Consider the following 24,666-nt stretch of genomic DNA (forward strand, 5'->3'; position numbering starts at 1 on the left):
ACGTAAGACCATGAAACAATGCTCCTTGACTTCATGCTCTCATTAATCATCACCTAAATTGTAGGCCTGCTCCATTAAAACCTGATAGTCAGCCATGGGCTTGCAGTTTGATGCTATCTCTACAAGAACACACATCAATCACCTGTTCCTCCTTGCTATCGCTTCCAGAAAATAAAACTTAAGTGCTCACTGAATTTATGGTTATAGCAGGGATTTGAAATACAGCACAGAATATCACGATTTCACAAGTTATGCCCATCAGATTTGTAAGAGACATAGTTTAATTAGCAGAGATTTCCACCTCCAGAGGTAGCAGTACAAGCTATGACTCCATGACGAGAGATGAGACAATGTCACACCCCACAGAAAGGTGTTCCTTTCCCGTCAAAGGGAAGGAATCAGCCTAACCTTGCTTTTAACATGCTGCATAACAAATCAGCACCATGTACTAGTACATGATATAACTCTGAAACTGGCTGATATTCTGCCTTTTCAGCCTTAAATTTGACACTATGCTGAAGAAACAAAGACAAGAGCAAGGTCCTTGTAGTCACCACAGGTGTGAAAATTTTTTCCCACCCTTTTAATACAAGGCTGGAAAAGAAGAAAGATGACGCTTTATTTTAAATCAGGATCAGCATTCCCCAGGCACCAGTAATGGAAAAGGGGGAAGATGAAAGAGACTGCAGAAGGGCAGGATGAAAAGCAAAGGACTTGTGAGCCTCTTACTGCCACAGGGTGGAGGGTTAAGTCAGGCAGCAACACCCAAGCACTTGACAAAACGTGAGTTGTCTGCCATAAGATCTGCAAACTTTAGGAAAGTAATCCAGTTTCATTTCAGATTACCTAGGCACTAGGAAGTAACATATTTTGAGGATGCTTTGTTAAACCATCATTTAATCCAAGGGGAACTTGGATTATCCCACTACTTTCAGAGATTAGAGGAATTCACAAGCTTGTGTCCTTTTCCTCTCACATCAGGAGCACAGCTCTTTGGTGCACCAAGGAGGCGAGATCTGCCTTCAGACCCAGCCACCAGCTTTCCAGACAGCTTCAGGCAAGTCACCTCATCTCCATCTTTCCTGCCATTTACAGTGGAATCCCACCAGCTATAGCACAGCAGAGGTATATATGCATCTTAACTGAGTTACATTTTGCAGCTACAGATGTTCTTGCTGAAAATGGTAATGAGCATGGGAATTTTATGTTGGTTTTTATTACTATTATTATTATTATAATTACTACTACTACTATTACAGAAGAGCTGTACAAGAAAATACCTCACCAAATAATGACATCTTGAATGTCTAAGCTTTGGAGCTTCCCTCCATAACATCTCTGTCTCATTTCTTCCTACAATGCTGTTTTCATTACTTAATCGAATACAGAGCGTCTTTCAACAACTGAAATACAGAAAGTGCACACAGACAATTATAATAAAAGCATTATTTTCTTATAAAACCTTGCATGTTGACTAAAACTGATGGATCCTCAATTCTGTGAGCGAAGTAATCATCACCACACTACATCCAAATAATAGCAGTATGGGCATTTAGGAACATCTTTTCTCAAAAGAAGCCTGGATTATCACTGCCTCTGACTTTTTCCTTTTTCCCAGTACCTTCTTCCCACTTCACAGAATTTGCTGGGGAATCTAAGTTTCAAACTGTGCTTCATGATACGTCAAGGATATTTCAAAAAGCAATAATGAAGCTAAAACTTGTAGCCCTGAACAGGGCATCCCAGACACAAGAACAGCGGTTACTTCACCGGACTTTTTGATGTCGCCACTAGAGGGACTTACATGAAGCTAAAAAAACCCGACCAACCAAGTAGAGGAACCCTAATTATCTGTAACAGATGCCCTTAAGGCAGCTCTTGTATTTAGGAAGAGAAAAGGCATTTTGCTGCTTTCGAGGCAAAGTTTGTACTTGCACCCCAGAGAATGCCAAAAGTGTCAGCACAAAGGATTTTGTACAGGCAAACAAAACAGACATGGACACAAAGCTAATGGATACAGGCCTTACTGAGGACCTGCTGTAGCTTCACAACTCATTCCAGCAGTACCTTTGGGGTGCAGTGTATCTTCAGCCCCACAGAGTCTGCACAGTCAAAGTTCAGGGATTTTTTCACCCCTCTTAACAGAACAATGGAAAAAGCCAATACTGTGCTTCCCCACACATAAAATTTGGTCCCCAAATCACCATCAGAAATGGTCTAAGCAACAAGCTCTCATTCCAGTTACCTTTCTCATTACCCACAGACCACCTGGCTTTGTGGGAACTCTCTCTGCATTTCTGGCACTGCATAAGCTGTTTTCCAACATTATTAATGATCATCAAAATCCAGTGCCAGCTGGAGTGCTGAGGCAGAGAAAAAAAATCTCATTGTTGCTGTGATTACAACTGGTAGCATTTAAAATAGGGTGGGAAAAAGCCATATCCCCAATGTAATTATCATGATGAGCTACACCCTCACTAAGAGCCAATCTGGTGTACACCAACAATAATGGTGGAAGAAGTTTATCACAAACTTGACCAGTTTATCACTGTTTGCTTTTTTGCCACCTAAGTTTTTAAAGCTGCCACTGCCATTATGGTCCAAATTCTTCTGTGTAGCAGATGACCTCCAAAATGACAGCAGTGGGTCACAAATGATCGATATTGCTAATTTAACACACCTCAGATCACACGCACCACAGTTGGTAAGCAGGATCAATAAAAGCAATCCACTACTAAATTAAAAGACAAAAGTGAAAAATAACTTTTTAACTTCAGCTTCATACACCATGCTTGAGTAATGGTATATTTTTATGGAGTATGGGTGAATTTTTATAGAGTCAGTGCAGTCTTCTGCCACATGAAACTAATGTCACTGAGAACAGATGATTAAGCAGAATTACTTTAGATGAAAGAAAGTGAAATACATAATTGTTCAGTAGTTTTCAGAAGTAATTCACCTCTCTCATCTATTTTCAAAATAGACTGTAACTAGGAAACAGCATTTAGAAAGCAGGCAATATTACTACTACTTCTAATATAAACACACACAATTTTAACCTATAGGCTGCATTCATTCACCAAGATAGATGGGATTCAAGATAACAGGGTCTATTCATGAAATTTTGTGATATTCCACTAAATACGAAGTTACACACCCAAGCCATATGAGCAAAGAGAAATGTGTTCATTCTGCACCTGCTGCATACCTCAGAAAGGGCTCTTCTTTTATTTGGCTTTTATATAGTTCTTGCATCTAGATTTAATTCCTTCACTTCGAAAGCAGATGGCCTAAACTTCTACTGTCAGATAAATTGAGGCTGAAAAAAAAATCAATGAATTAATGTTTCTATACTGAAAGAAATTATGTGTAAAACAGTTTTTTCAGGCTCTTCTTTGCTACATACCAGTGCTTGAGTTCTACCAGAAAAGCAACCTCATCTTCTGAATCGGAAAAGGTGCCTCATCTCCCCTTACATGATAAACAGGACATTTTCTGGTAGTTCTTTAGTAGCCCAAATCTGAGTCACACCAATCTCAATCTTTAAGCAGATGCAGTATTATGAGGGGATCTTCCATATGAAGGAGAGGAGGCAAAACTACTCATGTCACTCTGTCACAATCTTAGTCTTGCTTCTCTCTCCCAAACCCCTCATATATAGGCTCTCATTACTTCAGACTGACACCATTAATATGCAGTAGCATCTCAATTAAATATGTGTGGACACATAGGCACAGAAAGGCAGGACTTGGTCCAATGTCACAGAAAGAGGCACTGGAACAAAAAGCAGGTATCTTAAACTTGGTGCCCTCTCCCAGTTGTTGTTCAGTAGCCATATCAAGAAAGGCACAAAAACACAGGTAAAAAGGGATATTACATGCACTGCCTTGTACAGAAATGAGCTTGAAATTAGCAGATTTTATGGTGGCAGCACAACAGCTCAGTGGTGTAACCCACCATCTCATTTCACAGGCATGTAGGATTGAGGATGGTTTGGGTTCTGTTTTTCCCAGGAGACAAAGCTGTTACAGGCACATCAACTAATTCTGCATCATGAGAGCTGCTGCTCAAGATGGAAAAGCATTCATTCCCAGTGAGCCCTCACCATTAACCTTGGGAGAAACATGCAGCAAGGCTTCAGGCAGCTTCATTTCCCTGGCACACTGACTCCATGCACCTCCAAGACTCAGTTAAAAAAAAAAAAATCAGTTTTGAATCACCTTTCGAAGGATAAGAATGAGGCAGGGCATGCCAATGTGTTCAAGTGCAGAGAGGTGGCTCTCTACCAGATACATTTTTGAGAAATGCATCACTGTTAATAAGGACAGCAAGGCTTTCAGGAGATCTTCGACAGGGAACGAGCAGCGCTCCAAGCTGCTCTAGTGCAACACATGACTACAGGGAGATATCTGTGCAGCAAGGCTGGTGCCCATTTGATTAAACAGCCTGTCTGCCCCCTCCACAAGCTATCAGAGGTACAATTAGCTCAGTCGGCGGTATCAGCAATGCCCTTGAGGTCCTGTGCTCCTGACGGCTAATGAAGAGGCACTGCTGGCTGTCAGCACGTACAGGGGGAGGCATTCATCTTCCTGGCAGCACCAATTAAATCCACCCGCATCATACCGGGAGTCAAGAATTCAGCACCGGGAACGAGTCAGAGCAGCTGAATAGTTTAACACCTCGTTTTTGGGTTTTACACTGTGGAGAAAAGGGAATAAATTGTGCTAGCTATGCTGATGGCAAAGGGAATACGGAGAATCTGCCTGACAGCAAAGGCAGAGAGAGCACCCTCAGTGCTCAGGTGTGTGCACACGTGTGGTTTGGGAAGGCTTTTTTTTTGCATCAGGGCAGGAAACCTCTCAATACACAAACAATTTTCTCCTGAAGTCGACAGAAGAGAATTTGCTTATTGCATTGTGTTGCCAACACTCTGCTAAGCCTTCAAGGAAAGCTACTTGCTGTATGTGTGGGTGTATCCTCACTTAGGATATGGCAATTACTCCTGAGAAGACAAGGCAAGGAACTCTTGCCCCTTATTTCTTACAAGGTTACATCCTTACAGAAAACACACAGTTCTATTTCAAAACAGCAGGCTCAAAACCTTCTAAAACATTTCTATCCCCGAGACATGATGCTGCACCGTATCAGCCACAGTCAAACATGTCAGCTAATCATCTGCCCTGCTTGGTGCCTCACTGTAGAGTCCAACCCGTCCCATCCCACAGAAGTCTGGCTGTCAATATGACTTACAGGACTAAAAAGCAATGATATCAGAGGAGAAGGATATTGTAGAAGCTACAGTAAGCACTTGGCATCCAACCTGCTAAGGTACACAGGAGGACTACAAAGAAAATTGCTTTTTTAGCCAAAAAAGATGTATCTGTAATTCCTGTTTTGTCTTACTTGTGTCTTAGGGAAAAAATGCAAGTGCACTTATTAAATCCACATTTTCCAGGCCTTCGTGGACCCTTAATTAAAACCACTATGAATCAGTAGGTGCCAAGAATTAGCACCTAGTGTGGCCTTCCCATTTCAGGTGTTTAAGAACTCATGGCGAAAGTCTCGAAGGGCTTAATCTGCTAAACACTGTATAGCAACAGGGAACTCAAGAGGTTTCGATTACTTCACAACAGACTGGCATCCATTTATCTTGTCAAACCCCACAACTCCTTTGTGGAGGCTAAAGGGCCTGTTTTACTGACAGGGAGATCAGCGTGACACACACAAGCAAAACAGACCCCACCTGACTCTCAGCCATGGAGGCACAGACCTACCAATGCAAATCTCAGCTGACTAAAAGGAGTGAAAACCTCCTGCAGTAGAAGAAGCAAAAAAGGAGAAGTAGTTTATTATCCAACCTTTCATGTAAAGGAAGCTTATAAAACCCCAAACCTCAAACCCATCTCACACTCCCGACCAGAACAGCTAACCTGCAAGAAATGTAATTTGCCATATAGCATGCAATTAAATACATGAAGAAACAAAGAAAAACGCCTTTGGATGCCACTTTAATGAAAAAAAATTGTAACTATTACAAAATTCTGGAATTTAGTCTTTCACTTCCTTACAGAGGTTTTAATTAAGAGCCTGACAAACTGACCTTTAACAAAAGTGGATGGTGCTAAAGGTAATTCTTGCCTTCTGCAGTCTCCACCATCCATGACTCAAGATAAGATCTCATGTTCCCTGATAGGAAGGGAGATAGCCCAGAATCCACAGGCACAAGAAATCAGCAGGCACACAAATGCAGAAAAAAGCATCAGCAGAGACTCCAAGTGACTTTGCTGAAATATTACAGTTCTTTCCTAACAGTCTTAATAATCCCTAACCATGAAACTTTGACTTAAGCTGCAGACACTAACTTGGGACTGCAAAGAGAATGCTTTTAGTGGGATGAACGAACTTTGGTACCTCAGTATGACCAAGTGCAAATTCATCCACACAGATGCACATGCTGGACTATGATACTTTGTCAATGGTAAAAAATACAACACAGATGCACGAAGTTTACAAGCAAAAGATTCCACAAGGAATACTGAAGACCAGTATTTGGAAATTTATGTTCTAGTTTAAACAGTACTAAACAAATATTAAAACTCATGCAACTGCAAAACTCATCAGAGAAATCTTTAGGATATTTATGTCTCTAAGGAAATTCATGATTTAGATCAGAGCATACAACCAGGTCACCTGCTAGTGAATATGGTGCTGAAAGTAACCTTGTCCTCTGTGCTAATTTTTCATGAAATCTGCATTAATACAGGACCGGGACAAAGAAAAACATGATTCGGTAACATCCGAATGATGAGGCACCACTGGAGTGATGATCTGGCTTCTTACCTGAGGCCAAGCTAAATGATTTATCAGACTCAGAGGAGGACATCTGCCAGCACACAAGGTTCTCAAGTAACAGCAGCTGGTGGGGTAGCAGTATAAGCAGCTTAGTTTCCAGGACCAAAGTCCAGTCAACGACGAAGCATATTCCTTTGTCCATTCAATAACCATCGTCTCTTCTAGACCAATTGCCTACATAGTCCCAGATTATTCTGAGCTGGTGGTGCTTCCTGAGAGCATCAAGAAATGAGGATTCAATCCTTGGAGCTCCTACAAGCATCCAGACATCCCTGGTAAGCATCCACAGGCCTCTACTGCAAGGCTTTTCATGCTGCACTTGCCCAAAATGCCTTCACACAGCAACCCTTGGAGAGTCCAGGAGACTAAAAAAGACGCTTGAGGAGCCTGGTGTGAGAAAGAGTGGACGAGCCTGAGCTTCCCACCTCTCTGTGCTTGGCTCCTCCTGGTGCCAGTGAGGTGCAGGAATCCTGTCTGCAAACCACCACACATGCAAACCACAGCGGTACCTCCGTCCTGCACCTACAGGTGACACGTAATCCACTGAAACACAGCAGGGTCACCTGCTTCAGTTCTGTGGGAACAGAGATGCCTTCCCCCATTACACCTACACACCAAGAGGAAAACCTCAGGTTTTCTTTAGAATGCAACCAATGCACAGAATGAGGTTTTATCTACTATATAAAGCTCATAACAATTAGCAAAACTAATCACACAATTTGGCTATAAGTGCACATTTCCCACTAAAAGTATTAATTTAAAGCCTCTTCTGATTTTTGTTGACTATGAAACATTCCTCTGAGTGCAAGAGAAGCTGTTAATAAGCACAAGCATCACTAATCCTTTCATGGTCACTGACTCCAGCACAGAAAACTCCCACACAGAAGCGTGGCATGGGCCTTGTGCTGTACAGGAGAAAGTCTCCCTCCTGTAAATTAACTGTCAGCACACCAAATTTTTTTTAAAAAGGAAAAGTTTTAAGTATTAAATCATGTAGTGACTTAGGGAATGAACAGAATGTTTTCAAAATGCAAATTGAAGGCATCTGTATTTTAATTACAGCACCAAAACTGCAAGATACTTGTCTCCACACACATTTTTTTCATTCATCTTCAGAGATGGCTGCATACAGAGTATTAGTTTCACAGTATAAACCTACTCCCACGTACATTCCCAAAATAATTTGCATGTATTACCAATAAACAAACACACGCACACAAGTTTTCAGGCCGCCCACAGACATGATAGACAAAAAGAGGACTTGTCACTTTTGCTTTTGGGATTGTAACCAAAATTGCTTCAACTTTTAATACAGGGAAAACAGAATTCAAGAGCAGCATGAGCTTCAGCACCATATATTTAACACAATGCTCAGTTAAGATGACAAAATTTTTAAAAATCTCCAAGTAGATCCTGGTGCTACATAGCTGATTTCCCATATGAAAGCTAACAAAGGCTAAACAGAACCTTAACTACAATACATTTTTCTGTGTTACACTCAAAGAGCTCGGTTTTGTTGCTGTCAGCCTATAAAATTGACTTTTATACTGAGTCACTAAGAGGAGACGGATGACAAACAGCTCCATTACAGAAGGCTGACAAATTCTTGCCTTGAGAAGCAAAAGTGACATGATGACAGTGGCAATGCTCAGTTCATCTTTGCATAAAACACAGTGGGCACTTCTACTTCACTACTACACATCTGCACTGTGATGCCACCTCCACAGTCAGTCTGAGTCTTCATTTTAATTTCATCCCTCAAAGACCAGTGCTGTGGCATGAAGTGTCCTGACTTCCCAAAAAACTCTTTTCTTTTCATCATGAATCCCTGGCATAAGATGTCCAGTAGGAAATCTCTATAGCCACATGCTTGTTAGCAAGGGGTGGGGAGGGGGGAAATAAATACATTGGTGCTATCCTAAAACACATTCAAAACCCCATTCCCAGAACTGAAAACAAGCAAAACAAGACAAAACACAAAAGCCTACCTGATTCTCAGGGATGCTCCAGATAAACACTGAATTCTGCCCAAAAGTAACTACAAATTACTTTTTAGCTTGACTCCATAGAAAGGTGGCCTAAAAAAACATTTTGGGAAATCACAAGAGCAACCGCACTCTTAACTTGGGCATGAAGGATACACATCCCCAGGGTCAGCATTATCAGACTGATTAAGGTGTCATATGAATCAGGACATATGGAGAATTCTCCTAATTTCCAACGGAAACAAGATTTTAGTCAACTCCAGGCTTGCAATGCTAGTAAGTTAGTTTCTTTCTGTATTTTGAACATATAAAAAAGAGACTTTGAGAAGACACTGTGAGAAACTTTTCCAATCTGATTGATTCAAGATTGGGGTGAGTGTTAAACCTCAGAGATACCACACTGGCTTTCTCTGCATAATAATCCCTTACTGCACATCTTTCATAATCAAGCTTTGCAGCCTACTTCATATTTCTGACACTTTTACAATATATTAGAAACTGGCACATCAGTGAACACAACTACATTTGTGCCCTGATACTAAGATGGTTTAAGACCAAGAACAATAGACATTACCATCTATTTGCCCTTCCAAATAGCCGTAATATGAGGTGCATTCACACAAAAGTAGTATGGGGATTAAGAGAACATATTGAATAAATACACTGGGCTGGCTGGATGTGGAAACAGAATTGTTTAGTTTGGAAAAGATACTTAAAATGAAGCCCAGTCCATAACCCAACACTGCAACATCCACCACCAAACCATGTCCCTAAGCACTGCATCTACACATCTTTGAAATAACTCCAGGTATGGCTGACTCCCATACTTCCCTTCCACAAGCCTGCCCAATGCTTGACAACCCTTTCAGTGAAGCAATCTTTCCCAATATCTAATCTAAATCTCCACTAGTGCAACTTGAGGCCATTTCATCTCATCCTGTCACTTGCTACCTGCAGTAAGGTCCTCACCCAGCTTTCTCTTTTCCAGGCTAAACCACCCCCAGCTCCCTCAGCCGTTCCTCAGACCTGTGCTCCAGCCCCTTCCCCAGCTCCATTGCCCTTCTCTGGACTCCCTCCAGCACCTCAGTGTCTTTCTTGCACTGAGGGGCCCAGAACGGGACACAGCGCTCGAGGTGCAGCCTCACCAGTGCCCAGTACAGGGGCACAGTCACTGCCCTGGTCCTGCTGGCCACACTATTGCCACACCATGATGTAGGCCAGGTGCCACTGGCCTTCTTGGCCAGCTGGGCACAGCTGGCTCATGTTCAGCTGCTGGTGAGCACCCCCAGGTCCTTTTCTGCCGGGAAGTTTTCCAGCCACTCTGCGCCCAACCCATAGTGCCACATGGGGCTGTTGTGATCCAAAAGCAGGACCTGGCACTTCCTTGCCCTGAAGAATTCTGCTTTACACTAACAAATAAAATACACATCCTTTTCCTATGCTGCCCGGGGGTGAATGAAAAAATTATGAACCAACATATTAACAAATTAAACCTTTATTTCCCCCTTAAATTGAATCATTAATCACCTTCAGCTTCTGTTCTGGCATAACAGATGTGGCCATTCATCACTGAGGACAAACTGCAAAGGCTTTTCATATGGAGTAGAATATCCTACCTGGAACAACTTCAAAAAGGAACTTTCCTGGACTTTCTTCATTGCAGGGATGCTCAATTACTCTGTTGCCAGGCAGAAAGATGGTACCCTAAAGAAAAAAAGTAACAACAAACATGGGATTAAAACCGCTACCATGCTTCTGACAGACTAGTGCTTCTCCTTTTTGGACTGGGTTAAACATGAATTTTTTCACTGTAAACATCTGAGCACCTGATTTGCAAAGTGAGATTGAGGAGGGATTATCCTAAAAGCCAAAATGATAGATCCCCTTAATTAACTGAAGCATTCGGTAACAGCTCTAGGCTTTTTTAATCTCTTGGGTATTTGATGCTATGCAGACTTTTGTATTTATCACATATACTAATCCCACCGTTCTGCAAGGAAAAATCTTAAAAGAAAGGGTTAGTGAAGAGCTAGGAAGTTGCATACGTGAGGCAGGGGAACTCAGCAGCCAGGCTTCTTAGCTAAAGCCAAAAGGGGTGTGGACAGAAGAGTAACCTCACTTTGTGGAGCGCATACCCAGCTTCTGCTCTGGGCCCTTTTCCCATAGCATCCCAGGGAAGAAATACAGAGAAAACATCCCACTCCCACCCCGTGGCTGCAGCGTGCCAGGCTGCTGGTGCTAAGGTACAGCGGGCACAGAGGGAGTCCTGTCCAAAGATGCGTTTGCTACAGGCAGAGAGATGTCAGAAAATCTGTGATGGGCATTGGATGCCTTTTTTATGATTTCACTACCTTAAGAGGGCAGGTGGGGAATTTTGTGTGCATGTTTTTAGTAACACTGGTCACCAAAAACAACCCCTGCAACCCTCAAAACATTTCTAGGGGTGTGTTGAAGACACAGTTTATTCCCTCCCCTTTGGATACATGGGATGGATAGAGCACCCCTTTCCTCTGAGAGCTCTTTTTCATTTTTAGAAATTACAGCTCCTCCTAGTACCATTTCAACCTCAGTCATCAGGCAGTCCTTAGGGAAATTATGCTGGGATGGCTGTCCAGGGATAAATTTTCAGAGCAGCATCCTAGGAATTGCATTAGGTACAAGCTCTCCACCACTGTTAACGGGAGATAACACCTACTTAGTAATATTCTCCTATTATGGCATAATGGGGCCTCCATCTCCAAAGTAAACAACTTAAATAACTTACATATCTTAAACACAGAATACCTCAAGTAAGGTCCTTATCCCCTTAAGGATCATTGAGTCCAATATGGAGCACTGTTTTCCATAGTAGTTTCAACCAAATGCCCAAAGATGTCAGACCCCTCATCTAAGCAGCACTAAAGATATTCCTGTACGTGAAAAACAACAATTTTGATATCCCAGAATTCATTGCTATGACCTGCAATCTTCGAGCAGAACCATTTACAGTTATTGGAAAGTCAAGACAAGCTGAAACACTACAGTCTTCTCACAAAGGAGACCTTACAAACCAACAGGGAAAAGTCACCTGAAGGAACAGGTAACAAATGTTCCACAAAATCAGTACTTGTACCAGCTGATGTGGAGTCTGGGCTCTATACCAACTTGTCAGTGCTGTGTGCCAGCAAAAACACTGTTCACAGGAAGACAAAGAGAGGGTGCACAGGGATTTCACCAGAACATACAAAATCACCTCAGTTAAACACTATGATGCTTGTCAAGGCACCATGAAAGCAGATGAAACAGCACAGCTTTCTGCTGAGGTGGCACAAGCAGCAGGTATCAGCAGTTGTGGGCAGATGTCCCCACTCACTGCAAATACAAATGTATCAGAAGCATTAAGTGCCTTGGTCCAATAGCTCCACTCGGAGCTGTCTTCCTTCACTCCTGCCACACACAGCACCTGTTAGTAGATGTCACTCTCCAAAGCCTTCTGTGAAACACCTTATTAGGGAAGACAAATGTCATAAACAAAAATGGTTATATGAACAGGTAAAGATAAGTCACAATGTAGTTCAACTGCTCATATTAACTCCTGAAGAAAAACTAGGAATAACAGATTTTTGAGAAAAACAACAAGGACTACATTTTTTCTGAGAATTATGGGAGACCAGGAATAAGAATCTCTAAAAGCCATTTTAACTACATGTATTTTTGTCCCATGTAACAGACCATTAAGACTGGTATAATTTTCTTGCCCACTTTCAGATTGAGCTGGTTTTACCCAGAAGTAGCTCTACCCAGGACACTGGGTGAACAGGTCACTTCCATGCTGGACTAAATGTCACTGTCTTGGGAGCTTGCATCACTGAAGGCATACAACATATTCAAGCTAATCACTGGTCTTGCTACTCAATTAAACAAAACCACAAAATTAACGAGACCTAGCCTACACCACTGTAAACTAAAATCAATTCATGAGTAAATGAAAACTGCATTCAACTTTGCTGTCAACTCATTAGCAGCAGGCATGCTGCAGACTCAATACAGTGTGATGCCTTCTGATGTTTTTCTGATATTTACCATTTACAGCGAGCTCTCTTAGTAACAGATTTTTGAGAACACAGAAACAAAACTGCTACATTTATAACCCTAGCACCTTAATTTCATAGATGAAACCTATTTCATCGACTAAAATGCAAAGCCTAAAGCCACACACAATAGCCAAGTTAATACGAGGAGAAACCAGACAGTAACACCATACAGAATATTGCAGTGGTTTAAAAAGAAAATGTCCTCAAGTGGTGATTTTATTTTACTGTCTATTTCCAGAACTATTACTGCAAACATCAGTGCATATGAAATACTTCAATATACATATGTGAGGGGTTTTTTACATTTAAAAAAATAGCTTTGTGCAACATGCACCTGGGTGCCCAACTCTAGTGGAGAAAGCGTTAAGAGAACAATTGCAGCTCTCTCACTTCCCATTCTGTCTGCTTTCACACCCATCTGTCTGCCTTCACCACACAGCAACACTTCCCCTTGCTAAGTTTTGTAGCTGTCTACATGACTGTACTGAGGCTGTCTGGAGTGTCCCTTTGCTCAGTTTCTCAGCAGCTGACGCCCAGGGAACACATATGCACTCTAACAAAGCCCTGGCTGTGGGGTATCTGATATAAATGGGGTCCTCAGTCCCCACATCACTGCTGGTCCCCTTCCTCAATCACCTTTCTGAGCCCTTAAGGTGCAACATTAGGCCCATCCTTACAGCCAGGGTAGCCCCAAGAGTATGGGCTATCAGTCAGTTGCAAAGCTTCAACAAGTTCAAGCTCTGCTTTCTGCCTTGAGTATCTAATTCCACGGGGAAGTAAGAGAAAACCAACTATATAGCCTTAGACACCTAACAAGATAGTAATTTGCATATAAAAGAGGAAGGTGATTTCCAGAGGAAGTACATGTTTTGACTTGGGTGTCAGTGCATGAGTGAATGCAAATGTTCCATAATAAGGCAGCTTCACATTGCTTCACATCAAAGTCTACAGCTCATTCAAAACATTTCAAAAAATCCGAACCCAAGATTCCAGATTGGATCAGATTATTATTATTATTTTGCTTTCAAAAACAAAGGCGGGGGAAAAAGGACAACATGGTGCCAGCAGGAACCAAGATACACAGTCTATAAAAATACCGGAAAAAGGGAAGTGGGACAAAAATGTGGCCCTGACCCAAGTCCCTCCTGGCTCCCACTGCCATTCTGTTAGCAGGCTGTGCCTCCATCAGGTCAGCAATGTTTTGCAGATCTCCTGCTGTGGTATGCCCGAGTTGTTTTTCCATTTCCAACACTTCTGTCCTTACCAAAGCAGTGCTGCTTCTCTAGTTGAGCATTCAGGATGATTCACAGCATGCAGGAGAAATCTGGGTTGCTCAAGAAGCATTGGTCTTTTCCCTCACTGAATATCAAGCCCACTTTCAAAGAGATTCTCACACACATGGATTTTTCTACAGCACACTGCTGCTTCAAACCAAAGAGCTCCTAAATAGCAGAGCAACATGTTTGTTAAAATCAAAAATCTGCATATACAATGCATTTAACTTGAGAAAAGATACTGCTCTGTTAACTAAGTGCTTGATAAAATACTGTAGTGCAGCAAGAATGACATCCATCTACTTTGGATTAGTCTCACAGCACGACAGAGTCTTGCTCAAATAGATGTTTTATCCCATGCTGGTCCCTCGGAACATTTTCAGCACCATTCAGCAGCTGAACTTCAGGAGGAAGCACGGAAGAGGAGACAGGATGGCCACTGCACAAGTGCTTCATGAGGACCAGCTGACAGCTGGTATTTCTGTTTGCATGCTCTGTGTAACACACTGCAACAGGGAAGCAACCCTGTCCCTCCTGCCGCCTCTGCTCCATTGCTTTTCCCTAGCCACACTTTCCCCAGCCTTGTTTATACTTGGTTTCCTGAAGCAGACTTACCACCTTTTCTGAGAGATACCAGGTTTTGCCCAAGAAGGCTTTTGATACAGGGAATTCCAGTACTCAGAAGATACTGACTGGCAAATGTGAAGACAAACACATGATTTTCAATACCTCTGAAGGATTTTACTCAAAAAACACATAGAGACATAAGGCAATTAACTGCTTTCTTGGCAAAATAATGTTTTCAGGTTTTATCCTAATACACTTCCCCGGGGCTATTTGCTTGCTGGTAGTTTGTCCTGCTACCCCTTAAAAAAGTTGAGAAGTACACAGCACCAGCAGTTATATCACACGTACTTCTTGCCCTTACAGCTTTGATTATTTATCAAAGATCACTGAATTCTACTTTGACTTTCGAGATAGCTGCTGCATTTACGATATCTGTTTTTCTGGTTTCATGGAAAACACATCACATCAGCTCTCAGAGAGGCAGGAAGGCCATCAGCCAGGAAAGAGGCAGCTGATGGAGGGGATGAAGAGGCAGAAGGGATCTTTGAGTACTTGTGTCTTTCTGTATGATTCACAGCCACATCCAACACAGCAGTGTTCTGTGGTTTCTTTTGTCACTGTTGCTGCTTCTGGAAAGTCTGGGCTGTCATACTTTGGAAATAACAGAGCACTTCAGCTCAGATGGCATCTTAAACTGAAAAATACTACTTTTAGTGACTAATTCTCTCAACACCACTAGTATTTACAAGGTCACAGCTAGAAAGGCATCTACTGTATTTCACAGAGATGCCTGTTAATGTAAATTAAAAAACACATCTGATACATATGCACAAGTATACCTCTATATAAAGTATATAGAGATGTGCACCTGTCTTGTGAATTCATAAATAAGTGCTGCATAGCACAGAAGAAGAAAGAACATAGAAGCTGTTATCAGTTATCTATAAATTCTTGTTCCTCACGGGGCTGTTTCTGCTTGCAAGCTACCACAAAAATAGGTGTCAAGTCCAAGTGAGCCCTTTGCACTGTCAGGAGCCTCAGACATGAGGTCAAGAGGAAGACTGACAGCACAGACAGAGATCCACTCGTACTGAGGTCAGTAGTGAATGAAACCTGCACTGTGCTCACTACCAAGCAGTTTGACTGCAGTAACTTCCTGGAAGTTCAACTCTACTTGCACCATTACAATTGATTTCCAAGATCCCAGTGAAATCACTCGCTGCAAAAGGGCACAGCAGCTCTGAAAGCCAGCCCTTTCATCTGACTGCCTACGCAGAGATATCTGCATTTCAAACTGGGCCTGAGCAAGCTCTCCAGCTGGCTCCAAAGCCCGGGTCAGTGCAGATATTTTTAATTTTTACCATAAGAATGGATTTTTATACCACTTAAGGAACCAAAGCACTGGAAGAAGTACATTTACTGCAGGAGGTGATACACTCCTTGCCTCATAGTTATTGCAGCCATTTACAATTTTGCAATATATACAAGGAGAAAACACTGGCTAGGGGTGACTATTCATATTTTAGGGGGTAGCATGCCAGGAATGAAGACAGAGAAGGAAAGAGAAATGACAAAAAACCCTCAGGGTTGTTTGGATGAAATTAAGCCATTACACAGCATACATTTTCTGGCATGAATACTGCTGCATTTGACTTTTCTTGTCCCACTAAGTTAACACATTTCTAGAGTTTGTTTCTGTTGAAGAATGAGAGCTATTGTTTAGTTCTCAGAAACTCTGCAAACAGAAGCCTAAAAGAGATCTTTTTTTCCTTTACCTAAAGCAATGTTCAAAGCTACCTGACAGCTTAATATTCCAAAAAAGAAGTAAATTCTTTTCTGTGTTGGTGAATACCATCTATACTGTTTGCCTGATATTGAGCACCAAAACATTTATTCTGCCATGAGAGACAGAGATGACAGTTTTATGATTATGTGATTACAGTTTCTTTAAAGATTTTTCTCCTTCTCTCCTGCCAGACATTTCACATAATGGCTGAGTGCTTCTCTGCCTGAGAGAAACTTCTTTCCTCAAGAATGAAGCAATCTTGGCTTGAGCAGGCACTGGACAAAAAACTCCTTTATTTGTCCCATAAGAGAAAGCAAGTTCATACCAAGTTAAGCTATTAACAGCACAAAAAATTACATTTGCCTAAACCCAGAGGATAGATCCATATTGCATGCCCATGTTTTTCACTTCTCTGGTAAGGGCAAGAGAGAAGAGACAGGTATGACAGGACTGAGCTCAGGTAAGAGAACAGGAGAGGTCACAGGGTTCAGGGGCAGGAGGTGCCTTCCTGGGGAATGCACTCTGCAGTTGTCATATTCCTCACAGAAATGATCCTTGGTATTTTCCAAAGGCAAAGAAAAAAAAAAATAAGATGCATAAATAAATTCAGAGAGCGCACTGAGTTTAAGAACTCATGAATATAAGCTGAGATCATTATTACATGCACGCATGGAAGTTTGATAAAATTAGACTTTGCAATGGTCATTAAAATTTGATCAACACATAAAAATGGAACTGGGCATTACTGAATTGCTACAGATTTTTACTACAGGAAAAATACTTCCAATAGCTCCAGTCAGTAAGAAATTCAGCTTTTAATTAGATGAAACTATTTTCCCAAAATAAAAAGCCAATAAAGCACCAGAACACAAAGGACCAAGTCTTGCTTTACAAATAGCTTCTGCAAAGGAAATTTACCAGCTTCCAATCCTGAGAACATCCAGGTCAAAACAATGCAATTATTCCCCAAAAGGATAATACTTGACAAGGGGAAAATTTCAACTATGACCTCTCATTTATATACAGAGCTCTCCAGTGACAGTCTGGACAGATACAGCAACACTGTGAGAGAGACTCTGGCCTGTGTAGAAGTCTGGTTGACATGAGTCCCCTGTGAGACAGTCGTGAAGGGCAAAGGAGTCCAGCAAGGCTGGACATTTTTCAAGGAGGAAATCTTAAAGATGCAGAAGCAGGCTGTCCCCACGTGCCAAAAGGCAAGCTGGTGGAGAAAACCACCAGCCTGGGTGAACAGAGGGCTTTGGCCGAGAGGGAAAAAGAAGGAGAGTTTATGGCCTTTGGAAGTGGGGACAGGCAACTCAGAAGGACTACAAGGATGTGGTGAGGTAATGCAGAGAGTAAATTAGAAGGCTCAAAGCCCAACTAAAACTTAATCTGGCTACTGCTGTAAAAGACAGTAAAAATGACTGTATAAATACATTAGCAACAAAAGCAGAGCTAAGGAGAATCTCCACCCTTTACTGGATGTGGGGGCAAAACGTAGTGACAAAGGATGAAGAAAAGGCTGATGCACTCAATCCCTTCTTTGGGATCAGAATCAGCCAGCATGGATTTATGAAGGGCAGGTTGGCTAACTTGATTTCCCTCTATGACAAGGAGAAGCCCTTCGTGCGTGAGGAAAGGGCTGCAGATGTTTATCGAAGACATTAATAAAACCTCTAACAGAGCTTTCCACAGCATTCTCCTGGAGAAACTGGCTGCTGCTGGCTTAGATGGAGGCACTCTTCGCTGGGTTAAAAAACTGCCTGGATGGCTGGGCACAGAAAAGGGTGTATATGGAGTTAAATCCAGCTGGCTACAAGTGGAGTTTATCTGCTGGAGAGTAGGAAGACTGCAAAGGGATCTGAACAGGCTGGATCCATGGAACAAGGCCAACTCTGTGTTTTTTCCAGGAAACCTGTATATGGCCAACTATCCCACCCAGGACAATTCACTTCCATGTCAATGTTAGTAAAGGTTGAAGTTGATGCAGATTTCCTAAAAATTACACATAAAGTGCAACTTTTACAGCATGAAAAAGGTGGCAGAGAGACATGGAAATGGGATTACAATTCCACCAAAGTTGGTTTTTTTCCTGTGCAAATATTCTTGTCAGCTTTTGACAAGCAAGAACATTCCAGGGAAGTCTGCCTAACTTATATAAGTTATCATCCCGCAGTTTTTTATGGGAAGAAAAAAATTCAGTTTCACATGGAAAAAATTCAGAGGTTAATGGCAAGGGTTATCTATTTGTTTTGCAAGGTCTTTTAATGACTATACTGCTTGTTGGTTTAACAACTATACATTGTTTATATTTAATCTATATAGTAAATGTTTTATGAGCATGGCTTAAAAAGTGCTACTACACCACAAATACCACAATCACACAGAATAAATAGCTCATTTAGCTTTCTGGCATCTGTTAAGACACTCTTGGTCCTTTTTTAAGGGATTACATTAAGCAGCAATGATCCTATCTCAGGGGAGACTAGGGTCATGTCTTTTGTGCTATCTACACAAAATAGGTTCCATCTAAACAATTAACACAACTGGAAAACTCGGATTCCCTGATTACAAATTACTTCTGCTGCAGTACTATTTGTGTGCAGTAGATATTGCCACATTTTACTTTTAGTTCAGCACCTTCATTTGCTTCATTCATTCTGTGATACTGTTTCCAATTTGGAACTGGAGTTCTTGGATACTTTCTCATCTTTATAACTGAGCTGAATCATACATTTTTATAGCTTTTGCATGAGATCTAGCTGTTTATTATTAGTCTTATTACTGTACTAGTAACATTAGTTTTTTGAGGACAGTGCTTAAATTACTACCTATGTAAGAAAAGATGCCAGATAACCCCCGATTTAAATAACTACAAAATTAAGGCAGGGTTTAGCAGGAATTAGTTTAGGTCGAGTACCAGTGAATCAGTTCAGTTCTGCAGAATACATGCACATTTCTGCAATTTTGCTTGCACACGTTTGGGTGAGGGTTTTTTGCATACATGTGGTTTCTTCATAATCTTCAACTGGCACAACCTGCATTCAGAACTATTTCAAGCTGTGTCAAGTTGTTGACAACAGTCCAACTCCATGAACTGATGTGGACCATCATGCAAACTTAGTAGGGTAAGGCAACAACCACTCAAGGACCACCACAAACAATTCCTCTCAGTGCTAGTTTAATTAACCTGTTGTTTCCCCTTGGATATCTCTTTCGACAGTTTGCTACTGCAGGAGGAATTTACCACGTGCAGGATTAAAATCACACAGTCATAGGATAACAGGCTGGAAGGTGCTATATTCAAAAGATTGCCATGGAAAAAAAAGTCCACTTTTCCATCTTTTATCTCAGCAGTTTGGCTATAAGGACACTATGTGAGATCACACCAAAGCCAAAGCTGAGCTATAGAGCTTCTCCCTCCGTATGTAAAGGTTTCCAGAAAGACATGCTCCTGCACCAGGATCTGCAGGGTCTGCAGGGAGGCTGACCTTTTAAATTAGAGATATCTTTTAAAAATAGCCAATATTTTTCAAGATTATGCTGTCTCAAAATAGCACTTACTTCACTAAGAATAAGTAAGACTCTCATAATCTAGATTTTTACACTGTTCTCTGAATACCACCACCAAAGGTATTTTACAACATTCTGTACAGCAAGAATAACTGAGTGTACTTGGACTACTTACAAATTTTTTAAATTTTACATATTTAAATATCAAGCCATCATTTTTCTGCTTTTCCACAAGACAGTGTGACAAAGCTTTCTGCAGACCTGTTTAAGGGGGTGTATCTTGCTGAGTGCCAGACAGTCTGGAGTAAAAATGGATTCAGGGTGACTGGAGGCCAGCATTATTAACTGCACTCCAGCAGCTGCTCTGTTCCAACTGTATTAATATAAATACCTTAGATTCCATGTTGCTATTTTAATAAGTTATCAAAATATCAATGACCATGAAGGCCTTCACGGTCTGCAGGAGAAACTGCAGAAGCATTTACAAAAGCAGAGGACGAAAAACCGTTTATGGAAGAGAAGAAACCAAGCAGTGTTTACACAGCAGGTGAACAGAAACAAAGCTGCAGGTTCTCTGGCAAACACAGGAATATTCTGGCCACTGGACTGCTTCCGGCATGGAGTTATTGTTGAAAAGGGGCCTTTCTTCCAACTATTAAGAAAATGTAGTTTATACCAGTCATCTGCTGTCAACACGTTGGAATCTGCTTTTTTTGAGAGACAGCTCCAGAAGCTTTAAGCATTTCTAGACATACATTTATTTCTGCTGCACATTTGTTTTCTCCAAAGTGAAAACACAGGGCAAACACGTCAAATTAGTCAGCCCACCAAGCTGCAAGTAAAAACTTTACTTTGGAGATGAACCAGAAGTGGCCCCATTTTCTGGCATGCTCACAGCTACAGAGCATAGTGACCACAGGTGGACCTGGGATCTTCATGGGAAACCCAGGTACTGGATTAGGATGTAGCAAGAAAAAGAAGGGTGTGTCTCAAGTTTATAGCAGTTTGTGAAAACTATCGCACTATTTTATCTGGTGGGACAAAATGTATCTCAGCCAAAAGAAAAATAGAAAAGCTCCTGAATTCCAATATCCACTTGAGCCACTGGCTTGAGAATGCCTTCTGAAGCCAGAACACACAATGAAGGTAATCAATGACGTTTCATTACTATTTTTAAAGGGTGTAATTTTGCAACGCTGGTGCTGCTACCAGTGGCTACTACTGATCGTGCTCCTAACTTTGTCCATGTACCTCACAAATCTCTCTACACAGCTTTCTCCCTTGCAGATATTCTACCTCCTTACCCACTGCTTTTCCTTTTTCTAGCTCCTTTCTGCCCTTCTACATCAGTGAGCATCAGTCTGGTCATTGCATAGCATAACTAAAAGCTGAGTATTGTTTACTAAGCCAGAAATGTTTTCCACATCCACGGTAGATTGAAGTCAATCAAGGACCTACACAGCAAGCATCTAGTACGCTTCTGGATGAAAAAAAAAGAGTGGGAATTCATTGAAGAGCACAGGAAAAAGCATTCTGCTGGGGTTTCTCAGAGGAGAAGGTTCTGGGGAGACCTTACAGGAGCCTTCCAGTACCTAAAGATGGTCTACAAGAGACATGGAGAAGGACTGTTGAATACTTTTCCCACTGCTGCAGAAAAACCTCCACCAACCCATGTCTTAGAGGTTTTAATGCACTCAAAGGCTTTCTCTCTCTCTCACACACGGAAGCATAACATCCTGATACATTTTTGCTTTACTCTGAAAAACGTATCTTCCATTTAGAAAATCCAGAGGAACTAATTTCCCACTAATCTAACGACATAACATGAGGTTGTGCATCCTTTGACTCCCAACAAAACACAGTCTCCCTGTGGCTTTGGACAAAAGGCCCATCCTTATGGTTGTGCCACACAAGAGCCACATTTAGGACTTACTGACTTCTTCACTAGTTTGCTGAACTTCTAATTAAAACACCAGAGCAACACCAGACCTGCTCCACTCAGAAGTATTTGCTACATGATATCTCGAGTGCCTGAGATAAGGGAAGTCTCAGCAAAGGAAAGCGACAACATTAATTAAACTTTTTCCGTTAAATACAGAACAGTTCATTAAAATCTTTAACAGGTGGCAGGTTTGGCAGCTCTATGGTGTGCAGGCACTAGACAGATTTAGCACACCTTTCATTTTAAAACATTTATGTGAACGCATTTGCTGAGATAAATTATCTTGTTCACAAAAGCATCCTGATCAAGGCTGCTGTTTGAAGTGTTACATCAATCAAATTATGTTGTAAAAATGTTAGCATCGATTTTGACAGACAGCAACTCATATTTATAGCTTTGGAGCTCTCTCCATTAGTTTCCTCCTCCAATTTTGGTGTTTTTTACATTTTAGATCTACAACAGTCAAGGAAGAACTGAACACAAACCAGCTGAGTCATTTAAAGTGGCTGGACGGATACCCCGGGGAAAGCAAGCAGCAGGCAAACTGCTGCTGTCTCATAGCAACCCAAAAAAAGGTATCTAGACTCACAGGCAGATTTTGGAGGTTCATGAGGGATTGAAATGAAGGGCTCCTGTCATGGAATGGCAAGATTTCAGCCATTCCAAGGCCTTTCATTAAACAGCTGTCCTCGGAAACGTTTGTCTGAAGGGAAAAGAGTTACACTGCTGCGATTTCCATTTTTGTTCAGAAACTGTTATTTGTGTATGCACCCAGATGCATAAAAGCCAGGGTCTCACATCCCAGGCCCCATCTACCCAGCTAGGAACCTTTCACAAAGACTTGGTATTTAGCCCAACAAACATTTATATACATTATGAAAACCCAGTCCAACTGAGAGAGCCACTGAGCAACAGCCCAAACTTAAAAGAGAGGAGACTTTCAGATTAATTTCCTGCCTACATCAGCAGAGGTGTCTGAAGTGAGACTTAGAGCTATGCAGGATGAAGCAAATTATCAAAATTTCTACTGCTATGATCCACTGTCAGAGCACCAATCAAGAAGCGGGACCCCCTGGAATACACTTAGCAAAACAGAACAAGAAAAGCTCTCCAGCCTGAGAGCTTCACTGAATTGCAAGATGATAAACACACAATCACTCAAACACAAACAGCAGCAAGTTCATTTGAAACCACAGTATCCGTCTATTTTTAGCAGGGTTTGTGCTAAGGAACAAAAGTCTTTTCCACGACTCTGAATTAGAAACCCCCCATCTCTAAACCATCTCCTTTTCTCTCTCATAAGAAGAGTTTGTATCAATGATTGCTCCAGGTCTCTTTCCTTTTCTCTTTCCCCTTTAAAGCAGGAAAGATCAACTGACGTGATGATATTCCACTCTAGGGGATTGAGTAGATTTTCATTCTGAAACACAAATTAGTACCACAATTTAATGACCTCCCTCTTGAGTATAAGGTAAAGGCTTGCGTTCCCATTTATACAAAGATTTAAAAAGTCTTGAGCGCTAAGAAGAACTGAGAATAGAGACAATTACTTTCAAAAGCAAATGGCTTCATGATCTAAGAAAACCAGTGCAAGTACCAAAGCCTGAAAACACTCCTGGTCCAATATTCAGTCTACAGTCCTTGTCACTGAGTTTCAAGGCCTTTTAACTGATATGCACCTTTTTGTACCACATATTCAAGGCTTTAGACATTTCTGACCAAGATGTCTTGTAAATATGAGTGCCAGTCAAACCAATGGCAGTCACCATCAGCCGTGCAGGATTCTCATCCTCTCTTATTAAACTGAGACAGCTACAGCATCTATCCAAAGGGTGGGAAAGGACACAGTTTCATATCATAGACACTGTCAGGATTTTGGGGCTTCTGTCCCCCTTCATTATTAATACCACACAAGTATCAAGGGAATTGCAGTCTGTCCTGGTCCCCACTGTCCTGTGCAATGTCTTTGCTACAAACAGACATTTGAAAGTAAGACAGCAGATGTCAGAACAATAACCACCAAGTCCTTTTTGACACTTAAACTTTTAAAAACTGTTTCCCCCATCCACTACAAACTCCTGAACTTACTAATCTTAATTTCTTACTGAACTACCCTCATTCCCACTGCAGAAAAAGGACCCATCCAATAAATGCAAGCTGTATAAAGGCACTGCCATTGACCTGCTGTATTCAAGTTTCTTGTACTAACCAGTACAGCACCATCTCAGTTTCTTCTCTACTGCACTGTGTTCTGCACAATTGTCACAAATTTCAGCTACTAAACGAGAAAAATTATTTTTATGTGCCTTGTTGCTGATAGAGAGTTAAATGTGTTGCTTAAAGATAGTCTGGCAAGATTCCTCGCAACACATTTTTACATTGCTTGGTCTATTTTAACACTTGGAATGGTTCTTGATGGAGGCTCTTTATCAATGACTCCACCAAAACCAGGGTTCAACCCATTAAAAACAAGTGAGTGTTGCCATCATAGAATTGGACTCAGCAGGCAGAAGGAGCTTCTTTTCCCACATCACTGACTGTCCGTACTGGAAAGGGAATGAGAGCAGCTCCAGAAAGCCCGAGTCACTTATGGAAATATTCTCAGACTGCCAACTGAAGAGTAAGGAGGATTTCAGGAATGCAGTTTGAGGTCATTCAGTTTTTCTCTACTACA

At 41.5% G+C, this 24,666-nt stretch overlaps 1 protein-coding gene across 1 annotated transcript in view; it reads right to left on the minus strand.

Annotated features, from left to right (window-relative positions):
* Positions 1 to 24,666, minus strand: part of ARHGAP24 (Rho GTPase activating protein 24) — a 154,879-nt gene that overhangs the window by 108,830 nt on the left and 21,383 nt on the right. Inside the window, 1 exon segment of the mRNA XM_008641286.2 lies at positions 10,454 to 10,541. Within this exon segment, the coding sequence (XP_008639508.1) occupies positions 10,454 to 10,541 (88 nt within the window).

The sequence above is a fragment of the Corvus brachyrhynchos genome, unplaced genomic scaffold (assembly GCF_000691975.1).
Source record: "Corvus brachyrhynchos isolate BGI_N302 unplaced genomic scaffold, ASM69197v1 scaffold229, whole genome shotgun sequence".
Lineage (NCBI taxonomy): Eukaryota > Metazoa > Chordata > Aves > Passeriformes > Corvidae > Corvus > Corvus brachyrhynchos.